This window comes from Microtus oregoni, unplaced genomic scaffold (assembly GCF_018167655.1).
Source record: "Microtus oregoni isolate MIOR12 unplaced genomic scaffold, Mior012 000033F_ref0000390, whole genome shotgun sequence".
Lineage (NCBI taxonomy): Eukaryota > Metazoa > Chordata > Mammalia > Rodentia > Cricetidae > Microtus > Microtus oregoni.
Window position 1 is genome coordinate 4566000 of NW_024543092.1, and position 20591 is coordinate 4586590.

Consider the following 20591-nt stretch of genomic DNA (forward strand, 5'->3'; position numbering starts at 1 on the left):
TAAAACATCCAAGATTAGATGGTATCTTGCTTTGGCGATGTGTAAAGTATAGAAAAATAATCACATGAATTTTAAGCAAAATTAAGTGATTTATAATAATAGTTATAAAACCTCAAAAACTGCCCAATCATCCTAAAATACTGACATCAAGTAGGCCGATACATGAAATGTAGATTATTATAAATTCCACTTTTAGGATGTGGGGAACCAATGTATTGAAGACTTAAAGGCTGTTATTTTCTGTGACGGAACTGTGGGAACACTTGGTTTTGTTATATATTACAGATGGTGAAATGAAGTATTTCGATTGAAAACAACTCTTCTACAAATACAAAAGTAACTTTGCAGAAATCCCATGGCATGCCTCAATGACCTTTAGTGTTTGAATTGTCTCTTTGCTTTTCTCTTTAGGACATCCAGGCCGAAATTGATGCCCACAATGACATATTTAAAAGCATCGATGGAAACAGGCAGAAGATGGTGAAAGCACTGGGGAATTCTGAGGAGGCCACAATGCTTCAGCACCGACTGGACGACATGAACCAGAGATGGAATGATTTGAAAGCAAAATCTGCTAGCATCAGGTCAGAATACTCAATATCAAAACAAGATAAAATGCGTGTGTGTTTGTTTATATGTGTCTGTGTGTCTGTGTTTGTCTGTGTGTGTATCAGAAAGAAAAAGAACAGTCTATCACCAATGCAACTCTATCAGAATTTGTGTAAGATTGAAATCCGAAGTCCATTTTCTTGCAAGTTGGGACTGGAGATGTATTAAGCAGTAGAGTACTTACCTTGGGTAGGGTCTTGGGTTCAATCCTCAATACTGGCAAAAGAATACATAAGTAAATAGAAGTTTTTACCTCATTTATACTTCTTGTACTCTGCTGTTTGTACCAAGCTATTCACAGATATTCATGTTGTAAATCTTACAACAGTTAAGATGATGTCACTGACACCTGCTAATTGCCAAGTGTTTACTTAATATCTGTAATTAAGTAATAATAACTGTATCAAGATTGTTAGAACCATTGATGTCTGTCTGTCATCTATCTATCTATCTATCTATCATCTATCTATCTACCTATCTATCTATTTATCTATCTGTCTATCTACCTATCTACATACCTACCTATCATCTACCTCTTTATCTATCTATTTGAGACAGGGTTTCACTATGTAGCACTGGCTGACCTAGAACTCACTTAATAGACCAGACTGGTGTTGAACTCATAGAAATCTGCTTGCCCTTGCCTCTCAAGTGCTGGAATTAAAGGCATACACTCTTTAAAGATAAGGTGTCTATAGCCCAGGCTGATCTTGAGTTTGTTTTGTAGCCAAGGTTGGCTTTTAAAACTTTCTAAAAAAAAAAAAAAAAACAACCAAAACCGAAGACTTTTATTTTTATTATGTGCATGTAGATGTCCTTTGTAAGTATATGTGCACTATGTGTGTAGCAGAGCATGGGGGCAGAAGAGGGCACTGTGGTCCCTAGAACTAGAATTACAGGCAACTGTGAGCTGCCATGTAGATACTGGGAACCAACCTGGGTTTTCTGCAAGAGCAGCTGATGTTCCTAACTTGTGAACTCTCTCCTTGCGCCCTGGCCTTTACCTCTTCTTCATCCTCCATCCACAGAGTGGTAAGAATGCAGACAGGTGCCATCATACCCATTTAGAACAATTACTTTATTTAGTAGCCATGGACTGTGTACATTAGTCAATCTCACACAACCATATTACTTAATTTATGCTGTATGTGTTGTTAAGTGACACATGAGTGTTCTTCACAAAGAATCCTGGTAAAGTGGATGGTCAGAATTTTTATACAAGAAAAGAGAAATTTATTGACAATAACGATTGAACTAATAAGATAAAAGCCAGAGTTTGAATGCAGATTTTTTTTTTCTATTGGTTTTTCGGACAGTGTTTCTCTGTGTCAAAACCCTCTGTCCTGGAACTCGCTTTGTAGACCTCGCTGGCCTCGAACTCACAGAGGTCTACATGTCTCTGCCTTGTGAGTTCTGGGATTGAATGCATGCATCCCCACTGCACAGTGAATGTAGATATTTTTAATTCTTGGTATTGAACTTATTTTGCTTCATCAAGTTTTTATGTCCAATTTGAAGATGTATTGATTGAGATTAAATGCCTCTTATGGACACTAAAATGGAAAATGATGATTCATGTCTGCTTTGGTTGGGAGTAATATTCACTAAGTATGAACCTTAGGATCAGAAGTCTGACGGGGGGGGAGGGGGCACCATTGGCAAACCACCCAGAGTAACAGAATGGTGCCCTATTGGAATTCAAGCAGATTTACGGTCATATTCAGTAGATGCTAGAGTTTCTAATTGGCAATAAGTTAAAGGATACTGACAGAATGCCATATTAGTGAGAGTGATAATTTAAAAGAGGAATGTTGGTGGAAAGCCTTGGGTTTGGTTGTGTCATGTGTTGATATGATATGTCTAACCGTAAAACCAAATTGATTCTCGCACTTTACTATTTATTTTCTGATCTTGGAAAAACTGCTTCACCCATCTGAACTTTGCCAAATTGTACGATAAGTATCCAACATACTTGATTGTCAGGAAGAGTAAAGTAGATTGATTTGATAGTTTCTTAGTCTCCGTAGACCTTGGTAATGGTAAATTCTAGGCTATTTTTCATATGCAAGGTTGGTGAGTGGATCTGCTTAAGTTGGTGTTGGAAATCCATGCAGCGACTGTCAGAGAACAGAAATCTTCTACTCTTATGAATGATTTTCTTTAGAATTAAGGTAGCATGTCCTGTAACATACAGTCCTGGGGGCTGGAAAGATGGCTCAGTGGTTCAGAGCACTGGCTGCTCTTCCAGAGGACCTGGGTTCAATTCACAACACTCACAATGCAGCTCACAACTGTCTGTAGTTCCAGTTCCAGGGGATCTGATACCCTTACACAAACATGCAGGCAGGCAAAACAACAATGCATATAAAATGAAAATAAATCATTAAAAAATGCAATTGCTCTATTTCTTAAGATGGTTGAGATGTGGCATGCTGTTGGTTCCTCTCTGTATAGATCCAGGTGGAAATTCTGTCTCCATCAGCTGACTATTCTGTTTGTTTGTGCTGGAGAAGGATGCTAGGTTTACATCTATATTGACTCACTTATATTTCCCATAATTTGATAAGTATAACTAAAGATGAAATAATTTTTAATTTTTATATTCAAATATTTAAAAAGAAAATACACATCATTTACATATTTATATGAGATAAATGGGCTTATTATTTCTCAGTATTGGGCTTTCCTTCATGTGGGAAGCTCAGCTAAGAAAGAAGAACAGGACAATTTTGGGGAGCATTGCACTTTGGAGAGACATTGTCCTCAAATACTGATATTGCCATGCAACAGTTATGCTACAGTGGGAAGTTCTTAACCCATGTGTGTGCCTCAATTTCTTTGTATGTAAATTTAGAGTAATTTCTTTAATAGGGCTGCCATGCGTGTCTCATTTAGTCCATGCAAAGTGGCCCATATTTATTATTATTATTATTGGTTACTATTTTGTTTGGCACTAGTTAATTCAGAAGACACAGAAACTTCTCTCTTCCCAAACCCCTCTCATTTCCTGGCTGGATTCTGAACAAACGTGAAAGAAAAATGGATTCAGCTGGCCTCCTTGGGAACCCTAATGCCATGGGAATGGCTGACAGAAGCCAGAAGAAAAGAGATGGCTTAGAGTTTAGATTGCTAACTCAACCCTAGAATGATGCAGAATTCCCAACAGTCACTGCTCAAGGTGGCTTTCCAAGTGAGGCACTCTACATGGGAGAGTGAGGGAAAAACTCTCTGATGATCTGTTGGGAAGAAAAATTCCTCTCTGATACCCTCTATTTTTAGTTCCCCTCACTTCATTTTACATGCTAATGATGTGGGCGGGATTGCTGGTCAGGTCACTCCTCAGGTGATTTCTCTCCAGCCCTGGGAGTCCAGCCTTGTTCTCACTTAGCCTTCTGTAGGTATCAAACTCTCTGATGTCTTTAATATTTCCACAGACTTGGCCGCTACTCTTCCCTGTAATTTATTGAAAATTGCCTTTTCTTTTAATTGCTTACTTTGCTTGAAATGGTCTTTAATAGAGGTTAATCTCCTCCATTTTCCTTGCCTGGAAGCCAGTGGGAATACATACTCCAAATATTTATGACTGGTATAGACAACAAACATCATTCTCAGCCAGAGCTGAGATGAAGACTGTCTATTTGCAAAGGGTGCCCTGTCACATAGGGATAGGTGGTTAACTGGTAGCCTCACGTGGTAGTCCACATCACTTCCTGAGGCTAGTCTAGAATCACTTCCTTAGGATAGTCCAGCATTACTTCCCCATCTACTTTTCTTCTAGGAGTTAACACATCTCTATTTCTTCCCATTTATCATCATACTCCTTATCTATAGGACCTTATGGTTCCTGTTTCCTTGACATGACTATATTACCTCCTTCTACCCTCTTCCCTCAGCTCTCATTCTTGGTGGGAATACCCACACTGATAGCTTTTTATTTTTATTTTTTTATTTTTATTTTTCCTGAGATAGGATTTCTCTTTGTAGCTCCAACTGTCACGGAACTTGCTCTGTAGACCAGGCTGACTTCAAACTGCCTGCCTTTGTCTCTTAAGTGCTGGGATTAAAGACATGTGCCACCAGCACCTGGAAATAACATTTTATATATTTTATTTATTTATTTATTTTGTATGCAACATTCCTTCCATGTATGCTTGCATGCCAGAAAAGGGCACCAGATCTCATTATAGATGGCTGTGAGCCACCATGTGGTTGCTGGGAATTGAACTCAGGACCTCTGGAAGAGCAGTCAGTCCTCTTAACCTCTGAGCCATCTCTCCAGCCCAACATTTTATATTTTAATTTTCAAGTTTCTCTTTGTATTATCTGGGAAAGTTTTCAGCCCTGTTCTATTCCCAAGTCCCATAGACCTGCTCATCCTGGGCCTCCATTGATTTAATGTCATCTTGGTATCCCTGAGATACTCAGTCCTAGGAGACCAAGGTCAGACTGCTCCTCTTCAGAGCACACATCTTACTTGGTCTCATTCCATCTGGCCATGTGAATTCTTCAAAGACAGATCCTGGTTAAATCAAACGTATGTACAGCATTCTCAACAGGACAATCTCAAGGGAAAGTGACGAACCTTCTCCATCAGTGTTGGAAAGAGGCTGCTTGTTGGTTTCCGGGCTACTCAGCCCCCAAAATAATCACACAGAAACCATATTATTTAAATCACTGCTTGGCCCATTAGCTCTAGCTTCTTTTTTTAAAAAATATATTATTATTATTTTTTAAATTTTTTTTTATTGAGAAAAGGAAAAAAAAAGTTTCCGCCCCCTCCCAGCCTCCCATTTCCCTCCCCCTCCTCCCACCCTTCTCCCCTCCCCCCACTCTTCTCCCCCTCCCTCTCCAGTCCAAAAAGCAGTCAGGGTTCCCTGCCCTGTGGAAAGTCCAAGGTCCTCCCCCCTCCGTCCATGTCTAGGAAGGTGAACATCCAAACTGGTTAGGCTCCCACAAAGCCAGAACATGAAGTAGGATCAAAACCCCGTGCCATTGTCCTTGGCTTCTCATCAGCCCTCATTGTTCGCCATGTTCAGAGAGTCTGGTTTTATCCCATGCTTTTTCAGTCACAGTCCAGCTGGTCTTGGTGCAGCTCTAGCTTCTTATCAGCCAGCTTTTATATATTAATTTAACCCATTTCTATTAATCTTTGTATGACCATGACGTCGTGGCCTCCCAGCAAAGTTTCATCACATCTGTCTCTGGCTGCGGCTCCATGGCTTCTCTTTGACTTTGACTCTGCTCTTCTTTCTCCCAGCATTCAGTTTAGTTTTCCCCACCTAGTTAATTCTGCCCTACTGTAGGTCCAAAGCAGTTTCTTTATTCATTAATGGTAATTACAGCATACAGAGGGGACTCCCACATCACAGCAGGTCCCCTTTCTTCCCTAGCTGCTTCTGCACTGCAGCCAACTGTGAACTATTTATTATATAGCTTTGTGACTTTTTTAACTCTAGTATATTTATAATTAAACCACATTACTCCAGATACCCACAGCCTATCTAAAACCAAACATCTTACTGCATTTTCTTATTTTTATCCATTTGTTTAATATTTTTCATACATTATATTTTGATCATATTCTTTCTCTTCTCCCCAAGTGCTCTCCGGTCACCCCAACCTTCTTCCAGTATCTCAGTGATGAAATGCTTAATTTCTGTCCTTGCTTTGGTTTTCTATTGAGGTAATAAAAACCATTTGTGGAAGCAAGGATTTATGTCACTCAAACAGCAACATCATCTACCAAGGAAAGCAGTCAGGGCAGGAACTCCAGGGAGGAACTGAAGCAGAGACTAGGGGGAGCGTGCCTACTGATTGTTTGCATGGCTTGTATAGCCTGATTTCATATACAGCCAGCAAAGCTGCTGCCGCCTACAGTGAGCTGGGTCTTTACACCTCAATCATTAATCAAGACAGTACTCCATAGACTTGCCTACAGATCAGTGTTATGGAGGCATTTTTTCAACCCCTTCCAACTAGGTTGGAGTTCTTTGGAAGACATTCTAGTTAAAGCCAGGCCCTTAGATTTTCTCCCATGCTAAGCGTTCTTTTCACACTGACACACTAGTACCTATTCCCTCTTTATCCCTTACTGCTGAACTTGGGTTAATTTTCCCTCCCTCCCTCCCTCTTTTCCTTCCTTCTGTGTGCGTGCGTGCATGACCATGTGTCTGTTCAGGTGGGTCCATCTGCAGGTAGAAACCAGGGATCAAATATATGTATCTTTCTCTATTGCTCTGCACCTTATTCTTTTTATTTTTCCTTTTTTTCCCTCTTTTTTTTTTTTTTTGGCAGGTTCTCTCTGAACCTGGTGCCAGGGAGACCCAGGGATTCTCCTGTCTCCACCTCTCCAGTGCTGTGTTGCAAGTGCCACCTTCTATGTGAATGGTGAGAATCTGAACTCAGATTCTCCTGCTTGCATTCCAAGCAATTTTTCCAACCAAGTCGTTGAGCCTGGCTTTGTGTTGCTATAGAAAGCATGGGAGGGGGAGCTAAGGGTTCTTTTATATAATTTGATACTGTCTACTTATAATTGGTGTTATAATTCTGAATAGTTTTCTATTTTATTCACTGCCATGCCTATCTTCAGAGGTCTTCTTTTTCTTTAGCCTTCAAATTTCTTTTTCTCTCTCTTTGGAGGACTTAATTATTTTCTGAGGATGAGGCCATCTGATTGATGACCCCTCTGCTCCTTCCAGTAGATATTTGTGGATTCTGTATTTTAAATCATTTTAAGTTTATATTACCATGCCAGAGAATGTTTCCTTTAATTAATTGTTTTTGGAAAGAGGATGTCTGCTGTTTATTGAAGTTTTTTTTTGCATCAAATCTACTCTTGATTACTTTAAAGATATTACCTCCATTGACTATGATGTGGTCGCTGAAGGAACTATCTTAAATACTACTTTAAAGTCTTTTTGGATGACCATGATCAAGCCTTTTACATACTAAACTTCATTGGGTTAATATGTTTTAACATCTTAAATACAACGCGCATATAGAAATTTATATACACATATACACACATATCTCAGGTCAGTACATAAGAAGTTAGCTGAAGACTTAAGATTTCACTTATAAAATAGACTCTAAGAATGCTGGTACTATTTCACAATCACTTGTAAAACCAAACTGGAATTCTACTAATAAATTCAAGATTCAATGGCATGACTTACATTTTAAAATTAAATTTATTTAATGTAAGATTATGTTAATTAAATATCCTCTTATCAGCTTAATGATGTCTAATATAGATTCCTCCTAACAAGAGGTTTCCAAGGCCAGGGAAGTTGTCAAATGTAATGGAATCAGAGTTCAAAGATAAAATTCTATCTTTCGTTTCTTTTATAAGCCTCTTAAAAGGTTGGGGCCCCGTTTCAAAGCCCTTAGAGCAGATGACCCTTTGCTGTCATCCTTTATGTCGCATGTTACGACGTTTTACAGCTCCATTCTTAACCTGAAGGAGCTGGGTTTTGCTAACCACATGATAAAACTAAAGTCTCCTTTGCCTAAATGTAAGAGAACAAGATTCTGCTCTTTCCCTGTTACAAAATCCTCCAGCAGGGCTCTCTGCGATGATTGGCAGCAGCCCTGTCAATGTGGTTTCTTCATGACCCATTAGCCATAAGAGGCATATTGAATTCTTCAAATGTGGCTAGTGTAAATGAGGAGCTGAATTCAAATCTCATTCCTCTTAATGAACCTGAATTTATGTTTCATTAGCCACAACTATATCAGCTCATAGCTTTGGGGTACTGTTTAGTGGCTGAATTTTAAGGACTTGTGTTTTTCTTGGTGGGTCTTCATGCCCATTTTGAGAGCGGGAATAATCTGTTTGGAATGTTGTAACTAAGAACATTCCATCAGTGAAGTTACATCAGTTACATCAGTGAAGGTTGTATTGCTGTTGTTTTTATAACTCAGTATAGAATCAGTAGGCTTTACAGTCAACTGAAAATAAATTACACATACCCAGAATTACAGATTTCATTTCATATTATATATGTGTGTGTGTGTGTGTGTGTGTGTGTGTGTGTGTGTATTACACTACAGGAGGTAATATGGCTTGGCCTCCTCTTCACTGAGATCCTTACACACATTAGGAGATTAACTGTGCAAATGTGTTTTGACTTGTGTACAGTACAGATGAGCAATTTATATTTTTCCTCCTCTTGCTGTTTAACCAAAGGCTTCCTTGGTTGAAGTCCACATTCTCCCAGTGCTGCCTGATGCCTTCTGTGTCCTGTACCAGGTAGAATGGCTGTCAGATTTCCCATCATGAGCTTGTATTTTGTGGACTCGAATTTCTCCCAGTTTGACGTTAGAATGTTGACAGCTCGCCTTTTTGTTTTGGAAACAGGGTGATGCTCAAAGGGTTTATGTTGATAAGTGAAAACCATTTTCCCCCTGTTCTCTTCCTACCTCTCTTCCTTCCTTTCAACAGGGTCTTATGTGTCCCAGGTTGGCTTGGAACTTACTGTGTAGGTGAGAATGATCTTGAACTGTTGATCCTTCTGCCTCTACCTCCTGATTGCTGGGATTCCAGGCAGATACCACCTCACCTGGTCTATGAGGTGCTGGGGATAAAATCAGGACCTTATGTTTGCTGAGCTAGCACTCAACTCATTCCTGTCCCTAGTACCCACACGGGTATCTCTTAGCCTATGACCCTCCATGTGCTAGTTTCTGTTGATGCTTATGTTCTGGAGAAGTGTATAATAGCTTGTTTGATGACAGTTCCTTTGAAAATCACTTTGGTGATTTGACACAGATAGGAGTGTGCATTCCACTCTGTGATTTTTTTCTACTGGACTCAATTGGTAAAATAAACTTTTAATGATTTTTTTTGTCTGGCAAGACTTTATGTTATTTTAGAATAGCTGGCCATATAAAAAGTTTTAAAACTAAGAGCTTTATAAAATCAGATTTCATCTAGAAAGGGGTATCCGTGTGAAGCAGGATCCATTGATGATATTAAGGTTAATACTGCAGTCAATGAAAGGGTCTCTTGCACCGCACGAGTCACATATCCAAAAGATGAACTTCTGCAAGTAAGACACGTGATAAGTCCTCTACAGAAAAACATTCCTACAGGCACTGAGTTAGGTAAAGCAATGTTCTCCTCAAAAATGCCCAGAACATGTGGATGACGTGTTATCTCTGTTGGGGCAGTTCAAATTATAGTTACAGTAAGAGAATACAACTAAGTCACACACGAACATTCAATTTGTCCTTACAAAGCCTTTAACCCAGTGACCAGGCAAAGGCCAATGAGTCTTTCATCTTTCAAGATGAAAGAACTCCAAACGAAATAGGAACACCAAAGGCTACTGTGGAAGCCCATGCCCGCTTGGGCATATGGTAGTAATCTGCTAAGCACAGAGGTGCAATGTGCTGGAGAATAAGCAGAACAGGTTTGCCAGACAGCGATTCTGTCTGATGAGCTCAGTGTTTATTATGGGAAAGCAGAGGTGCGGAGAAGCACGCAGAATCGCTGCTTCCGTTTTCATTTCAAAGCCATTTCAGCATCTCTTGTAAGAAGTATGGCCTTCATTTATGCAGATGATCCTTCAGGGGGCTGAATACCTGAACACCATAATGCTCAATCCCAGTATTTCTGTGCGCTGAAGAGTCCATCGCATGGAGAAAGACATTCGTGTGCTCTTCAGGAAGTGTGTAGCATTTGATAGGCAGCTTAGTTACTGATTGATGATGAAACTACAGACCCTGAAGACGCAGCATCAGATCTGAGTAAGAGGTTGGATGTGCACATAAATGGTTTACCCAGGAGATATTCAGCACTTCTTGGTTGAATAGAGCCCCCTGATTTCCAGCTGTCTTTTTGCATTTAAAAACGGTTGGGAAACAATTGCGACAGCCCTGTCAAGAATGTATAAGGCAACAAGTATTTTGCATTAGCAGCCAATGACTACAGGGCTTTCAATTAGTATAATTGGAATCGCTTAGCTGTGCTCTATGACCAAAAAAAAAAAAAAAACACTTGTTGTTTATCAGTAAATTCCCACCCCACCCACAAATTGAAAGCTATGCAGAAAAGCTGGAATTCAAGGAGAATCAGGATCTTGTCAAAACACAGTTTTATCAAGTTAGATCAATCCTAGCATCTGTGTAAGAAAGAGAAAGAAGAGTAAAAGAAAGAAAAGAAAATTTTTCTTGTGTGTGTGGGGGTTGTGTGTATGTGTGTGTGGTGGGGGGTGCATGCATATGTGTATAAGTACAAAGGAGGCCAGAAGTCAGGTGTCTTCTACTGTTGTTCTCTACTTTATTAACCGAGTCAGGGTCTACAGCTGAACTCAGAGCTTATGGATTTCAGCTACTGTAGCTAGCTGTCTTTGCCCACTCCCCCACCCACCCCCTCGCTGGTAATAGAGGTAGCCACCGTGACTATCTGGCTTTTTCGGTGTGGATTCTGGGGATCCAAAGACCAGTTTTCATGCTTGTATGGCAAGCACTCCCTCCACCCCTCCATCACCAGACTAAACTAGCTAAACTAAAATGAAATTTAAGCTATACGGTTTTGAAATAATTATAGAATGCTTTGGACATCTTTATGACTGAAAAATGTTTCAGTATTTTATAGCTAACCTTTTGGAATGGGACATTGAATGTTCAACTTTGAGTGGTTAGTTTTATTAGCCAGGTGGCAATGCAGCTGTGAATAGATTGAAGGAAAATTGCCCTTTGCAGGAACTATGTGAATGCGGGCTCATGGTATTTTAAAGCGAACCTGGAGCACCAGTTTTTCCTCTGGCCCAGGATATTTGGATGGTAGACTCTGGTTATCATATTGTGAACTAGAGACGAGCTAGATTAACTTTTAACCAAGACTCAAGATATCATCGAATGTCCCCCGCTGGAAATGGCATCTAACTGTGAGCAATGAGGTCATACTTGCTGTGTTACCTATTACAAAACAATTTGCTTTGAGACAGAGACTCAAGTGATTCAGATATGCACAGGAAATCCTTGAGAGGTCTAGGTGACCATAGTGCATGAGCTTGTTGGGTTGCTTCCATGGCCTTGGTAAAGGACCACATTTATGGAGGTAGGGATCCTAATGCCAACATCATGGTAAAGGATCACATTTATGGAGGTAGGGATCCTAATGCCAACATCATGGTAAAGGATCACATTTATGGAGGTAGGGATCCTAATGCCAGCATCATGGTAAAGGATCACATTTATGGAGTTAGGGATCCTAATGCCAGCATCATGGTAAAGGATCACATTTATGGAGGTAGGGATCCTAATGCCAGCATCATGGTAAAAGTGGTCTTAGAGGAAGGACGTGGAGTCTGAATGGACTGGAGCTGAGTGGACGTGGAGTCTAAATGGGAGCTGGAGCTCCCCACATAAGTCAGATATACATGCACTCCACCCTTGTAAGTCATCATCTTTGGAAGATGTTGTGTAATGAGCCTATGTAATTCTCCATCAACCTTCGCCCTCTCAACCAGCTTGATCACAGACAAGCCAGGAAGTCCATCTCATCAGCATAGCACTGAGTCCACATTCATGGCTCTCCACCTGGGTACAGCAGTACTGAGAAGTTCAACTCCTTGGATGACTGGAATTTCTCTAAATCAGCAGTTCTCAACATACGGGTCATGACCCTGGCAGGGAGGGGGACATTGAATAACCCTTTCTTAGGGATCACGTAAGACTTTTGGAAAACACAGGTGTTTACATTATGATTCATAACCACAGCAACATTGCAGTTATGAAGTAACAACACAAATAATTTTATGCTTGGGGGCTAGCACAAGATGAGGAACACAAGATGAGAAAGGTCGCAGCATTAGGAAGGCTGAGAACCGCTGCTCTAAATAGTCCATGTTTTTAAAGCTGTCCCTTCTATGGGTTCCGGGCTACATAGGTGGACTCTTCCAGGGGCTTAACAAGAACAAGGAAGAATTTGTTCTCTGATTAATACTGATGTCCTCCAAGGATTTCAGTCTACTAGAACTGAAACCAAATATTTCCTAAAATCATCCTTGGTTATAAATTGATGGCTGTGTTCAAAAGGGAAATAATTAATAAAACAAGATGTCACCATTAAGTCAGAATGTATGTGCACATATGCAACAGAATACCTATCATGTACAAGGTCCCCAGATTAATTCTTTTTTTTTTTTTTGGTTTTTTCGAGACAGGTTTTCTCTGTGGCTTTGGAGCCTGTCCTGGAACTAGCTCTTGTAGACCAGGCTGGTCTCGAACTCACAGAGATCTGCCTGCCTCTGCCTCCCGAGTGCTGGGATTAAAGGCGTGCGCCACCATCGCCCGGCTCCCAGATTAATTCTTAACATATAAACATAAGTACATGCATGTGTGTTTACGTGAATATATACATAATTACAAAAATAAGTGCATAAAATACTGTGGTCAGTGACTTTTGCCTATTTGTTCTTTGTTTTCATGGCCATTTGGCACAGGATTATAGACAACCTAAAGCCAAGTAGTGCCCTGGCTAAATAATGATGCCTTAGTTAGGGTTTCTATTGCTGTGAAGAGACACCAGGACCATGGTAACACTAATAAAGGAAAACATTTTACTGGAGAGGCTTACAATTCAGAGGCTTAGTCCATTATCATCATGGTGGGACATGGCTGCATACAGGCAGACATTGTGCTGGAGAAGGATCTGCAGGCAACAGGAAGTGAACTGTCTACCACACTGAGCATAGTTTGAGCAGAGGAGACCTCAAAGCCTGCTCCCATAATGACACTTCCACCTACAAGACCATACCTACTCCAACAAGCCACACCTCCTAATAGTGCCACTCTCTTTGGGGGGGCATTTTCTTTCAGCTCTCCACAAGTCACTCACTGCTTTCAACAGCTTGCAATTAGAAATTCCAACAATTAGAAATTGGAAGTATTTCTAATATCTTCCTTCTAAACATTTACTTGATTATAAGAAAAACTTAGAGCTAATGATCCCCTTTTCCTCAAAGAAAAAGTCTTTTTTTCCATTTAGAGATAAAAATAAATAAACTTTAAAAAAAGGTTTAAGCAAATAGTCTTTTAATCATAAAATGTAGTAAGGATCTGTCTTTTTATCTTTTTCCATTTTTCTTCCTTTCTTCCTTTGTTTCCCCCTTTTTGAAACAAGGCCTCACAGTTTATCCCTGGATTGCCTAGATTACATTATCTGTGTCAACCAGACTGGTCTTGAATTTGCCGAAATCTCCTTGCCTGTCTCCTGAGTGCTGGATTTAAAGACATGAACCACCAAACAGGCTCCAAATGTTTTATGTGTGTTCCATTTGTCTCCTTCCTCTCATTATATATTTAGATGAAATGAGAAAAGCTTTTTGAATCTTTATATTGGGAACTATCAGAACCTGGCTTGTGTTTTCATGTATTACAGACACAGCGTGGATAGTATAGCTTTGTTGATATGACTGTTTCTCACAGGGCATGTTCCCTGTGCCAAGAGTCAGTCTGCCTTTCTTTGGAAGTGAGAATTGTTTGATCACACCGGATGGTTAGGCCACAGGAGTGTGTTTTTTCATTGTAATTGGCAGCTGGCACTTCCTCATGTGGCCGTCCTTGTCTGTCAACAGGGCCCATTTGGAGGCCAGTGCTGAGAAGTGGAACAGGTTGCTGGCATCTCTTGAAGAACTGATCAAATGGCTCAATATGAAAGATGAAGAGCTGAAGAAACAGATGCCCATTGGAGGGGATGTTCCCGCCTTGCAGCTCCAGTATGACCACTGCAAGGTAAGGGGCCTGTCTTTCATAGTCTTCTTATTTATTCTAAATTCAATCTTGGTAAGCAAATAGAATGAAATCCTAGAGAAAAGGAAAGTATAAACTAATTACCACAGCTTTCCAACCCTCTTTGTCTTTTGCTTGTCTATATTTGGGCATTTTATTTAATTATATTCTTTGCTTCCATTTCTTTCATGTTTCATGGTTTGTTCATATTTAACTGAAAATTTTCATAGTGCAGCTATCCAAAGCAGAATATTGTTTTTAGTTCATCACGAACCTTATCCATCTAATAAATTTCTTTGGATATCAGTATATTAGAAAAAACTTCAAACTACATATTATCCTTTATTTTTATGTATGTACGCATGCATCCATCCATGCATGCATGCATTTTAAAGACAGGGTCTTGCTTTGTAGCCCAGGCTGGCCTCAGACTCACCAAGTAACCTAAGCTAATCTGGATCCCGTATTGATCCTTCAATTTCAGCCTCCAAGTGCTGGAATTGCAGGGAAGTGCTTGATGCTGCACCTGACTGTGACTTAACTAGAAGTACTAGAGTCATGCTGTCAGAAAGAATTCAAAAGTAGAGCGGGCTGGTGGGATGCCTTTGTTTCCAACTCTCAGAAGGCAGAAACCGGTGGGCCTCTGTGAGTCTGAGGCCAGCAAAGGTGACATACTGAGACCCCCCCGTCTCAAGAAAATGATTAAATACATACATAAAATTACAAAGTAGTCCTAAGAATTTAGCTTCATGGTAGAGCACTTGCCCAGTTTGCCCAGTCTTATTTTCATCTTGTCAATGGAAATAAAAGTAGAGAAAAACTCTAGGGCAGGTTTCAGTCCTGTATCAAATGAAGACCGCAGTGTGAAATAAAGATCATGTTATGTTTTATTTCCCTAAATGTCCATCTCTCTTTAAATTAGATTTTCTTCTGGACAGACATCCGTCTCTATGCACGCTTGTGCTCTTGTTTTGATGAATGTACTATTAATCCTGAAATGTCATCTGACATTTCCCTCAGCCCTTAGATTTTTAAACATCTTCACCTAGTCCAAGTTCTGTTAATTTATTTATATCCTTTTATATTATTTTCTCATATATTGCATATCATTCAGTTCTGTTGTAGTTCCCCTACTCCTATGCAGTATGAATTCCCATTCAAAGTCTGTACATTTTAATACAACATTATGCGTCTGTTCCCATAACAAATGAATACTAATATATGCCTTCCTGGTGCAAGATACCATCTATTTAATAAGATGTTCTAACACATTGATAGGACCTTGAATTTTATTTCATTCTGACCCTTGTGCTAAGGGAATAAAATTACTATTTCAGTGAAGAGAGAACATGATGGGGAGATAACTCTGAAATAGAAAGACAGATGTTGGTCTATTGAGCAACAACAATAGCGGAGTTTAAATTAGTAACTTTATAAAAATCAGAGCTCCCCCCCCCTTTTAGTTGTTTGCTTGAGATAAAATCTCTCTGAAGTCCTGGAACTCACTCTGTAGACCAGGCCATCCCCAAACTCACAGAGATCCTCCTGCCTCTGCCTCCTGAGTGCTGGGATTAAAGGTGTGCACTACCATGATCCACTCTCCTTGTTTTGTCCCAGCTTTCTTCTGTGTAATGATGATTCCCTTCTGCGGTTCAGGTGTTGGTAAGGAAATAAAGTCACACCACAGTTTTCTAACAATACTTAGTGCTCTGTGTGTGCAGTAACTCTTGCTTGTGACCGTGTCTCACTCGTTTTGACTATAACTCAGTTCTTAGATAGGAAGTTATTATCCTCACAGAACCTTGGCCATGGTCCAACAGTGAGCCCTCCCACCCAATCCTGTTCTCTTGCTTGTGACTCTTGGTGGTGTTGCCTAGCTTTAGAGCCCATTGCACTCTGTCTTATAGAACTTCATGAATTACTCTGCCTTAACTCTTTAGCCCCAGGCATTGACATGATCAAGATAATGCTGACAGTGATGCTGATAACAATGTCAGCTCCATCCCTCTGCAAGTGTTTATGAGTGACAGATACACACTGGGTACTATTCTCGTCACTGATGAGTCAGTGCTGAGTAACAACCAAGTTCTTGTAGCTGGGAGTGTCACTCAGTAGTGGAATGTTTCCATCACGTGCAAGGCTCCTGATTCATCCCCTAGAACCACGAAAACGAATACATGAAGATGCTGGAAAGATTGCCCAGTGGTTAGGAGCACTTGCTTACTCAGGCTTGGTTATTATCACACACTTGGATGCTCACAACCATCCATAACTTAGCTCCAGTTTCAGGGAATCCAATTCCGTCTGTCCTCCACAGACACCAGGTGTGCATGTGGTTTATATGCACATATGCACATATGCATATAAAATAAAAATAAATAAATCAGAAAAAATGAACAAATAACTGAAAACCCAGTTCTTGACTGAGATGTCATAAGAGTAAAAGGAATGAAGAGTAGCTGGTTTCTAAATACATTTAGAAAGAGAAAAAACAGGATAGGTGGCTGCCTGGAATGTAGGAATTGAAAGGAAAAGACTCAGGCATGTCCTAGGGCCAAAGTGTTTGGACAAAGGAGAAGGAAAGCAGAAGTATCATTTAGACAATGGGAAAAATGATTGAAGGAGCGGCCAAGGCAGGAACATCAAGACCTTAGCTGTTATCCATGCTCAGTAGGACGTTGGGTATGCAAACTTGAAGTTAGGGGACAGATCAGAGCTAGAGAAAAAAAAATTGTAATGCAAAGATCAGGCCAGGGTTGGATGAAGCCTCCTAGGAAGTGATCACAGAGAGAAAACTGGAGTGTAAAAAGTGAGCAGCAAGGAACCCAAATTTTACAGGTCAAGGAGTTGAGATTAAGATGGAGCACAGAGGAACCCAGGGAAAGCAGAATCTAGAACACCAAGCAAAGTACTGTACTGAGGGCATTGTGGATACAAGGACATAATACTGCTGAGAGATTAGGAAGAGGACATGTCAGACACCCTGAAGGCTCTCCTGTTGCCTCGAACAGGAGGGAGTTTAGGGACATGATGGAATCTGAAGCATGGTTAGAGGAGGATCTAGAGAGAATATAAGCAGAAGTACAGAAATTTATTTGAGAAGATTGTACAAGGAAGGACAGAGTCTGAAGGAGGGAGTGCTGGGGACTGCGATCCTATAATAGTTTTATAAACACGGAGACTACTTCTCTGCACTGATGGAAATGACTCTGGAGAGCAGAGAAAACCCAAGGATGTTGTGGAGAATGGCTGTGGGAAAAATGACCAGATAGGGCCCATTGAACTACCGGGGAGTTGGTCTTAGGTGGGAAGGCAGGGAGTTGAACCACCATAATAGCAAAATACATTAACTATGTAGGCATGGATAGGAGTCGTTTGCTGGACTTGGAAACGTGAAGGGGTTGCTAATGAAATGAAAATCAAGATCATGGACTGAGTAGAAGAAAGAGGGCTGAAGATGTTGCTCAGTGGTAGAGTTCTCACCTAGTATTCATGAGGCTCCTGGTTCAATCCCCCAGCACCAAGCTGGGGAGTGGGCAGGAGTAGAAGGGAAAGGATGTGTAGATTTGAAGAGAGCAGAGGTAGAAAGTGTGGTCTATCAACTGATATCAGGCCAAGCTTTGCCCCATGTAAATTATACACAAAGGAAAAACTTAAGAGAGGAAATTAAGGCTAAAAGTCTGATTCTTCCATGTTTTCTCTTTAGGTTGCACCATTTGCTATGCCTTGTAAATGGGAGTGAAAATTAGAGGTGCGTTGATTCCTCCTTGATGTGAGGATAGCAGTGGGCTGGGTAGACAGCCTCCTGGGCCTCTGTGTTGACATGGGGTTTAGGGTGCACTGGGGTGGGTTAAGGGGTAGCAGCTGGCTGTTTATATGTGTGGTAGTGTAGGTGAGAGCTGTGAGCAGACATTGTTTCTGGGGTGATGGTAGAGAAAGTGCCTTGAACTGAAAGGCGAATATGTTCCCTTCAGAACTGGCTTTGGCACTGCCATCCTGGGCGACTCTGAAAACGTTAGCTGACTTTACTCAGTCTCCACACCGATGGGATGGGCATAGGGGATTTGATGACCAGTGGGGACCAACGTCTGGTTCAGGGAGTATCTATCTCTATCCTTACATGGTGGAAAGAGCTCCTTCATAAGAGGCTGAATTCCACCCTTGAAGCTTCCTCCCTCATGATCTACTCACCTCTCAAAGACTATATCTCCTGCTACTAGAGCTTTGAATTAGGACCTCGACACGCTGGTTTTAGAGGAACACAAACACTCCTACCTCCTCTGCAGAATGATTCCGAATGGAATAACATGAATGACAAGAGTTTTTAAAAACGCGACGTGCATCGGGCAGTATATCATTTTACTCAATTACATGTGTTCTGTCAAAAGCTGCTTTCTTTCCCAACAACCAAGAGTAATTATTAAAGTGATGTAATTATACATATGGCGCAGAGGGGTATGATTAATATTAATTTACATTAATATGAGTGCACGCGATTAGAATTCGAGCATAATCATTACGCATTAGTACAATTATGGCATAATTTAAAGGAATATGCTACTTGTTGTCTAGTCATTTTCTTGACTGTGACTCATCAGGGGAAGGATTTGTTTCGCTTCTCAGTTTCACGGCAGGGAAGGTATGGCAATATTCATAATGGAAGTAGCGGTTCCTGCCCATGGCAGTGGTAGCTTAAGCAGCTTGCTTCTATCTCAGCAGGTTGTCCTAGATCCCTTCTTAGTTGCCATGATAAGACACGGACCCAAAGCAATTTGGGTACAAAAAGGCTTACAGATTACAGTCTACCATCCATCATGGCAAGCCAGAGCAAGAACTCAAGGCAGGACCCTGGAGGCAGGCACTGAAGCAGAGACCAAGGAAGCATGCTACTTACTGGCTGGGCTTCCTCTGGCTTGCTCAGCTACCTTCATTATACAACCCGGGCCTACCTGCCAAGGATGGGCAGCAGATGGAGTCCTCTTACATCAGGTAGCAATTAATAAAATCCCCCACAGGTATGACCACATAACAGTCTGACGGAGGCGGTTCCTCCATTTAAGTTTCCAAGTGCGTTAACAGGAGCTTGGGTCTGAAGTAGAACTGTCCTAGAATGCTCCAATTTCTGTCTCTGGATTGCATGTCCCAAAGCTTCTAGACATTCTCCTAAAGGGCGCCATCAGCTGATGATCCAGTATCCAAGCACATGATTCTATGGAGGACGATGCACATTCTATTCGAGCCTTAATACCTCTCTGTACATCTTACGGAACACAACCATCTGTAATCATTTGAAAAGTCTCCGTACAGCTGAGCTACAGCAGAGTCAAGTGATTTCCTAAAGTGAGTCCCTTCCAGGTTTTTTGCCAAGCAGCCTCTCTCTTCTCTCTCTCTGCCTCTCTCTCTCTCTCTCTCTCTCTCTCTGTGTGTGTGTGTGTGTGTGTCCCTTTTCTCTGTGTTCTCATTTTTCCTATCAAAGGAAATCTTTACTTACTGTGTGTATGCATGTAGCTTCGACTTGTCAGCTGTTAGAACCTCAAGGGCCCTAGGACGTGCTCACTGCTAGAGGGAAATGGAAACGTGGCATGGCTCAATGAAATCTGAATGGCCGCTTCTGCTTTTCCCTTTCCCTTCCAACCGATGCTCATCGTATTCCTTCTGCATGCTGTACCTATGACACCAGCACAGAGACCGGTCGCAGCCTCTGTCCACATGGAAGTGTTGTGGAAGGGACAGCCTGGGTGTTCCCATGTTCTGTATAATGAGTGTTCAGAGAAGGATTATGGCAGAACTAGGAAACACACATTCACGTTGGTCACTGCTGTCTGCCCCATCACCCTTTGTTTCCCTCACCTTCCCTCTTTGCGCTTTGTTACATCACACACAGACTGGGTTCATGGGTCCAGGTTCCTCTGAAGGATCTAGAACCATCTTTGTTATTTTAGCAATGCAATGCAACTTCATGCAGAACATGGAATGGTTAAACAATTTTTCACAGATATGTTTTTTAACATAGTGAAATAATGTTATTTTAAATCTTTTAGATTTTTCTAATATAAAATTCAAGCCCAATAGCACTATTGTTAATAAAACATCTTCAGGAAAGCTACAGGCATCTAATTAAGGCTACAAAAGGTTGAGGTTCCATGATCTAGCATCTTAAAGTACGTGAAAGCTGGTGCTTTCTCATGTGATTGCTCTCAGTCTGTGCATTGCTTCTCTTTCTGTTGCTGTGATACGATACC

At 40.9% G+C, this 20591-nt stretch overlaps 1 protein-coding gene across 5 annotated transcripts in view; it reads left to right on the forward strand.

The window, feature by feature from the left end:
* The window catches only part of Utrn (utrophin), a 519634-nt gene that overhangs the window by 360503 nt on the left and 138540 nt on the right, over positions 1-20591 (forward strand). For all 5 annotated transcript variants that reach the window (XM_041680416.1, XM_041680414.1, XM_041680415.1 and 2 more), the window contains 2 exons: positions 412-584; positions 14196-14352. In XM_041680416.1, coding sequence (XP_041536350.1) covers positions 412-584; positions 14196-14352 — 330 coding nt within the window. The remainder of the gene's footprint in view (positions 1-411; positions 585-14195; positions 14353-20591) is intronic.